We start from the raw sequence: 7192 nt of genomic DNA on the forward strand, positions 1-7192 counted from the left end.
TGTATTGATCAAAAAGTCGTCTTGTTTTCCCTGTATTGGGTCCCATTAACTTTTATTTTGCATTAGTTTGATAGCTCATTCTTGTGGCCTTGCCTTTTCCTAACGGCCTTGCCTTTGCATTCCTGTGTTGTTTGCCTATAGTTGCATACCTTTGTTAATCCTGAACCTTATAGTTTTCCGATTTTTTATGTGAACTTCTTTATTATTTGTAGTTGTCATTGATGCAAGAATCTCGTGTAAGCAAAGGGTTGGTCTCTTATGCCACCATTTCCCTATCTTTCCTACCCATCGCAATAGTTTTTGCTTTGGGCCCCTTTGAATAGTGTGCCCTGTTGAAAAACTGTCAACCTCTCCTCAGTGTTGTTTTGTCCTCTCCAATCTGAAATCCCGTGGGACGCTTACTATCCCAGCTCTCGAGGCTTATCCCAAAATCGCGCCTTACTGAAAATCCATGGTACCCTCTATCTCTGCTGTATCGCTTATAGCCCTTCCCTTAAGAATTGCAAAACTCCTACTGAAATTTCCTGATCACACTTTCACCCATATGCCCTTCTACTCAATTTCAACGACGTTTCCTCCCTATTTAGTTTAAAAAAGTCTAAAGAACAGACTCCCCCAGCTAAGCTTTATTCAACCTTCTGAAAATAAAAAGTCTGGTCTGCAAACGCGAGTCCAGGAACTAATAGATAGTCTGTCGGCCCGGCTGGTGATGTTTTCCCAAGCTATATACTGGATAGTGAAGTCCCGCCATACGCGCCATGTTACCAAATCTTGGGCTTGTTGGATCTATTTTGTTAGTTATTTACTGTATTGATCAAAAAGTCGTCTTGTTTTCCCTGTATTGGGTCCCATTAACTTTTATTTTGCATTAGTTTGATAGCTCATTCTTGTGGCCTTGCCTTTTCTTTATATCGTGCCTGCGCTTTGCATTCCTGTGTTGTTTTGCCTATATTGCATCCTTTGTTAATCTGACCTTCTAGTTTTCCAATGTTTTTATGTGAACTCTTTTTATTTTGTAGGTCATTGTGCAAGAATCTCGTGGTTAAGCAAAGGTTGGTCTTTTGCCACATTTTCCCTATCTTTCCTACCCATCGGAATAGTTTTTTGCTTTTGGGCCCTTTGAATAGTGTCCACATGTTTGAAAAACTGTCAACCTCGCTCAGGTTGGTTTTGTCCTCTCCAGTTCTGATTCCCGTGGGACCTTACCTATCAGCTCTCTGGAGGGCTACCAAATCTCGCCTTACATGAAATCCATGGTACCCTCTATCCTTGCTGTATCGCTTATAGTTCCTTATGAATTGCAAACTCTATGATTTCCTGATCACCTTTCAACCAGTTTCCCTTCTACTTTCAATTTCAACGAGTTTCCTCCCTATTTGTTTAAAAAAGTCTAGAACAGCTCCCCCGTAGCTTTTCCAACTTCTGAAATAAAAGTTGTCGTGCAACGCAGTCCAGGAACTTTATTAGATAGTCTGTGCCCGGGTGGTTGTTTTCCCAAAGCCTGATTATCTGGATAGTTGAAGTCCCCCATTACGCGCCATCGTTTACGCAAATCTTGGGCTTGTGGATCTATTTGTTAGTTATTTACTAGTTAAACACTGGAATAAATTGCCTAGGGAGGTTGTGGAATCTCCATCTCTGGAGATATTTAAGAGTAGGTTAGATAAATGTCTATCAGGGATGGTCTAGACAGTCTTTGGTCCTGCCATGAGGGCAGGGGACTGGACTCGATGACCTCTCGAGGTCCCTTCCAGTCCTAGAGTCTATGAATCTCTCTCAGTTCCTACCATCCCATTGCTGTTCACCCCGGTCTTCCTGCTACTCCCTGAACCCCTGTCTCAGTCTCCCTCCCCATAGGCCTGGATCCTCACCCACCTGCAAATCAGTCAGGCTATTTTCTCCTCCCTGTTGCCTGGGTCAGCTGGGCGCCAGCAGGGAGAACACTGAGAGCACATGAGAAAGTCCACCTGCTCTCGGTACTGTTATCTAGTGCCACAGCAGCCCCTAGCAACCAGGAGGAGCAACTGCAGGGCAAATCCTGCTCAGGCCACCTCCCCATGACGTGATTTTCATAGGGACAGCAACAGACATATCCTGGACACCAGGACAACAAACCCCCTAGTAAATTTCAAGTCGCTGCTGAGAGACAATATTTGTTGGAGACAATATTTGCTTCTCGATTAAATGGTTTTAAAGGTGGGTTTTTGGGGGGCAATATACGAAAAACAGAAGTTTTTTTTCCCCCTCAAACCTCTGAGAAATGCCTGAGTTACTTTTGCTGAAATTTTTCAGTAAAATTCCACCTAAGGCAGACAGCTAGCATGGAAAATTTCAGTTAAAGTTTGCCAACTGAAAAAAGTCTTATAAAAGAAAGTGTCGCTTAACTATGGGCATTTCTCCCTATGCCATCCGATACTTTGCGTACATAGATTTGTGCGTGAATATATACACACCCAGTGAATGCTGGTCATCATCAATGCCTTTCGCTAGATGGAGTGTCCATTAAAGAGCATGATCATGTCACCCTCTAGTAGCTGTATCCTAGGCACCCATATCTTAAAATTACTATACAAATGCGAATGTTTCCCAGGTTACTACCAAGACCAAGTATTCTCTACATTTTTCTTCTCCGGTTCTTTATTGCTGAGAACATGTGTGGAAGAAGCAGGATCTTAGCTATTTAACAGCTCAGCTACTCCTACAGGTTATCCTTTAGTCTGAAATAAGAGTCCTCATTTCAAGACAAGAAAATTACTTCTATGGAAACAGTTATGTTGATACTTCCTTACGTAAAGCAATATTATAACTGGTTGCCATGGAAATGATTAATATTAATAACATTACTGAGCATTTCCAGAGCCCTTTTCATTTCAAAAGAGCTTTACAAACAACACATTAGCCTCAGAGTCTTTCATAAGGTCAGTATCATCCCCATTTTACAGATGGAGAAACTAAGGCACAGAAAGGAGAAGAGACATGGTGATACAAAACAGTCTCAGGTGAGAAGACAACAAGAGCAGTCAAACTCTGAAGAAAAACGAATCTGTTTCTTTGCAAACATCCTCAGTTACACAGAATGAGGGAAGAAGAAAGCAGAAAACAGAACATGGAAGAGTTTTTGAAACAATGGGTTTTTGTCTTTTTAAATTTTTCCATCAGATGTTTGTGTATCCCCAAGTGTTTATACACACACTTTTATGGCCCCCCATCACTGCACTATCTGAGTGCCTCATGAGCATTAATGAGCTTATCGTTACAACCATCCCGTGAGGTAGGGAAGTATAATATCCCTGTCTCACAGAAGTGAACATGAGGCACAGAGAGATTAAGTGTCTTGCCCTAGGTCATACAAAGTCTATCGAACAGCCAGGAACTGAACCTAGATCTTCCAAATACCATTTTAGAACTTCAACCATAAGGCCATCCTTCTTCTCTAAGTATAAATCCTTGTAACCCGTGCCAATATATACTCTGTCCTATCTTGACTGCTGCTATTCCCTGGACACCACAGTACAGAATGTTTCTTTTTAGCTCAAGAGTTAACAAACAAACACACACATGATAATCTAAAATAAAGTGACCCTACCCGGATCATAACCATGTGGGACTCCAGGAGAATCTCTGGGAAGGAAGGTTTCAGAACATCCAGACTGATATTGGGCACTATGGAAAAGAAAACAGGTGAATCAGAAGCCTGTACATGCTACCTTCCTTTAATACATACACACACAATAAACCCTCTCCTTCTGTATCAAATCTGTGAGCAACTGTCTTCTGGTACCTCCTTGGCTCTCACTGCACATCATTCATATTCTAAACACAACCTCTTGCAGTCAAGAAAGTATCCCCAAGTGAATTTCACAACTGATCTATTTTTTGATTTCCCACTGTACTTTCAGAAGCGTGAGAAACAGATAAAACTCCCTGAAATAAACAGTCTCTGTGTTTAAGCAGAAATAAGAGCCTCACTGTTCATAGACTATTCTTTATCCACAGATCAGCCATGAGTAGGAGAATGCAAAATGAATGACAGTGGGAGAAGACTCCAGACCAAATGAACAGCTCAGAATTTCTCTCTCTTGGGTTGAATATAGTACTTCTGAAAGGCTGCAAAATGTTAAAGGATTTTAATGAGGTCAGAATCAAGCAAGTTGTGTGATAAAAATCAGGGTATTGAGTAACACGTAAACCAAGCAGACAGTTGATAGATAAAATGATTCATGCTTTGCTGTTTTTGTGAAATGATTCTATGACCTGCTTTCATAACCAATAACAAACAATTGATAAGTACTTTGGTCAAGGAGAGCAACGTGGAATGTTTAGTGTACATCAACAAGCAAACAGACCTATGTACCCCACGTCTGCAAACCCCTGAAAATATGCTTTGTCAGTGTGGTCTGATATGACGTAAATAAAGGTATATATATGTACTAACTGCTTTGCCTCGGGGTGTCTCTCCTCTGGCATTAGTCGGGGAGGGCACCCGCTCAGCAGAACGCTCAATAAAGGTCTGGATAAAACTCAGTCTTGTTCTCTGTGCCTCCTTGGAGTGATTGACTAGCTCCGGGGAGAACGGGCCCATTTGGCTAACACAGTGAATAAGGCTGTGACACAGGTCTAACTTTTGGATTGTGCTGGAGGGGCTGTCTCTCACAACTGGCATTCTCAACTCTATTCTTACAATTCTAGCAACTTCATTACTGGAATGTTCCTGGAAAAGAGAATGAGGCAAGTGTGGAATAGGGCAGCGAAGATCCTACACTTTCTAAAAATCATCTAAAAACTTCTATTATACACTTGCATTCAGAATAGCTCCTTCAATTAAAAAGCTGGTAAGAGGGGCTTAAAATAAGTCTCATAGTGAAACATCAGTTACAACTTAAACTATCAAGTTGTTACCAGCTCTTCCATAATACTTCACCTTTCTGCAGGTCCTGAGAATCTCAAAGTGGTTTATAAACACCATATCTCACAATCCCACCATCCCCCCATTTTACAGTACAGAAATGGAGGCAGAGTGACTGGCCCAAGATGATGCAACAGGTCAGTACCAGAGCTGGGAACAGAACCCAGGGATCCCAAACATTGAGTGCCTTGCTCTGACCTCTTGATAACCTCACTCTCTCCCCTTGAAAACAAACAAGCCAACCTGCATAGTGTCCAAGAGATTTCATCACTTACACTTGGGATTGATGTGGTCTTCAACATTCCAAAGGGCATTGGGAGTCTCCTTCACATATGGAGTGCAGGTGACTTCCACCTGTTCCCAGCCCCTGAGGAACAGCAGGAAGGAGAACCACTATTTACAATTCAATTTTTCATTCAAATTGACATTCCTTGCCCAAGGTCAGCTATCAATTAGCACCAACTGCAGCATCCAACCTAACAGATTCATTTCTGTGTACCCAGAAGTCCTCCCTTATCACAGTATACATAGAAACTGGACTGGATTTCAGGAGTATCTAAGGTCACAAGACTGCTGCATATATGAAGAGCAACACTTCCATATTGGGATTCCTCAAATTAGGTACCAAAATCCATACTTAGGTAAATAAATATGTGGCTTAATTTTCAGAGGAGCTGAATATCTGTAGCTCCCATCAACTTCAAGTCAACTTTTAGATTCTCCCCAGGAGAAGCAGTCACCATTACTTTAAAAGATTGTATGTTCAGTGTACTGGAACATTATAGAAACAAAGGAATTGCCATAGTGGATCACACCAATTGTTCATTTAGTCAATTACACTGTCTTCAAAACAGCCAGTACTAGATGCTCAGAAAAATATGAGACCCTTAAGTGGGAAACTACAGAACAACCTCCCTATAGGTAGGGTGACCTCAGGCTACTCAATCATTGACCATCAATGAGAGCACTATCAGCGTGCATGGGCTTTTCCAGAGACCTGGAAAAAATAAAAACCTTTTCTCTTCCAGAGCCACTTGTTGCATCTGCTCTCGTACTCCAGATCTGTGCTCACACATAGGAGAGAAGGGTGTGGGACACTACTGTGGTCCAGGTCTTCCCATTAAAAAATGAATAGGAACTGATATAACTATAACAGCAAGAGATTCGATAGTTCAGAGGATTGTGAAATGGGACAACCTTTAGGTCACTGGTGGCTCCTACACTTAAATGAGCTGGTGATGTAAGAGTCGCAGTTTCCAAGGGTCTATGTTGCAATCACTCTCAGTACAATGGTCCCCCATGCTGATAATTTATTTTTTGCAAAGGCCAAGGATTGACTGGTTTATGGAAAATGAACTCATCACTCATGCCTAATGCTAGCCCCCCTTGAAAAGGGCTGAAGCACACCCCCATGCTGATGTCTGGGATGGACCTCTTAGTAAAGGACTTTATTCTCATGAAATGCCATTTGCTAGCCCCTTCACTGTAGTAGATTTCATAACCCTCGTCCAAGATTTCACTCTGATTTTCTACTTTTCAGATGCCCCTTTCAAGAATAGAGAAAAAATATAAACGTGTATTCTCCAGTCCAGATTAAAAAGTGCCACAGAACAAGGGGATCTGGGTGTCAAGTGTCTAAGAAAAGGAACATCAGCTGCTAGCATGAGACTTTTGGCAGGAAGAATCACAAGCTAGGCTCAGAGATTATTTACCATTTTGGCAGTGTCTTCCCAGAGGACCCAAGTATGCATCCTGTGGCCAGATGGGTCAGTCGGATCTGACTCCTTAGGACTTTAATGCGTTTCCCAGCCTTCCTGCCCACCACCTCAATCCGCCAGAAGTCGTTGGCATCTCCTGTTCCATTCTATCATTCAAACACACCACAAAAAAAAAACCAAAAGCACATGTCACTGGAGAACAAGACTCAGGGTACGTCTACACTGCACGATTATTTCGAAGTAGTTTAAACCGATATTACAAAACCAATGTTATAAAATCGGTTTTGCGCGTCCACAATGCGATCACAAAATCGATTGCTTGCGTCCATGGTCCAAGGCTACCATCGATTTAAGGAGCGGTGCACTGTGGGTAGCTGTTCCTCAGCTATCCCATAGTTCCCACTTCCGTGTTGAGAGCACAGTGCCTGATGGGGCAGAAAACGGGATGCCGCCGGAGGCATAACGTCGATTTTCCTCCACCACGAACCTATCCGAGTTATCACTAGGGATGCCGCCGGAGGCATAACGTCGATTTTCCTCCACCACGAACCTATCCGAGTTATCACTA

The 7192-nt window shown here is 42.3% G+C and overlaps 1 protein-coding gene across 4 annotated transcripts in view; it reads right to left on the reverse strand.

The window, feature by feature from the left end:
• Positions 1-7192, reverse strand: part of POMT2 (protein O-mannosyltransferase 2) — a 56153-nt gene that overhangs the window by 13281 nt on the left and 35680 nt on the right. For all 4 annotated transcript variants that reach the window (XR_012655818.1, XM_032801881.2, XM_032801880.2 and 1 more), the window contains 3 exons: positions 6619-6770; positions 5182-5273; positions 3587-3663 (listed from right to left, as the gene is read on the reverse strand). Coding sequence is in view for 3 of the 4 variants with exons in the window: in XM_032801881.2 (XP_032657772.1) it covers positions 3587-3663; positions 5182-5273; positions 6619-6770 (321 nt within the window). In the remaining variant the exon portion in view is untranslated. The remainder of the gene's footprint in view (positions 1-3586; positions 3664-5181; positions 5274-6618; positions 6771-7192) is intronic.

This window comes from Chelonoidis abingdonii, chromosome 4, assembly GCF_003597395.2.
Source record: "Chelonoidis abingdonii isolate Lonesome George chromosome 4, CheloAbing_2.0, whole genome shotgun sequence".
NCBI lineage: Eukaryota > Metazoa > Chordata > Testudines > Testudinidae > Chelonoidis > Chelonoidis abingdonii.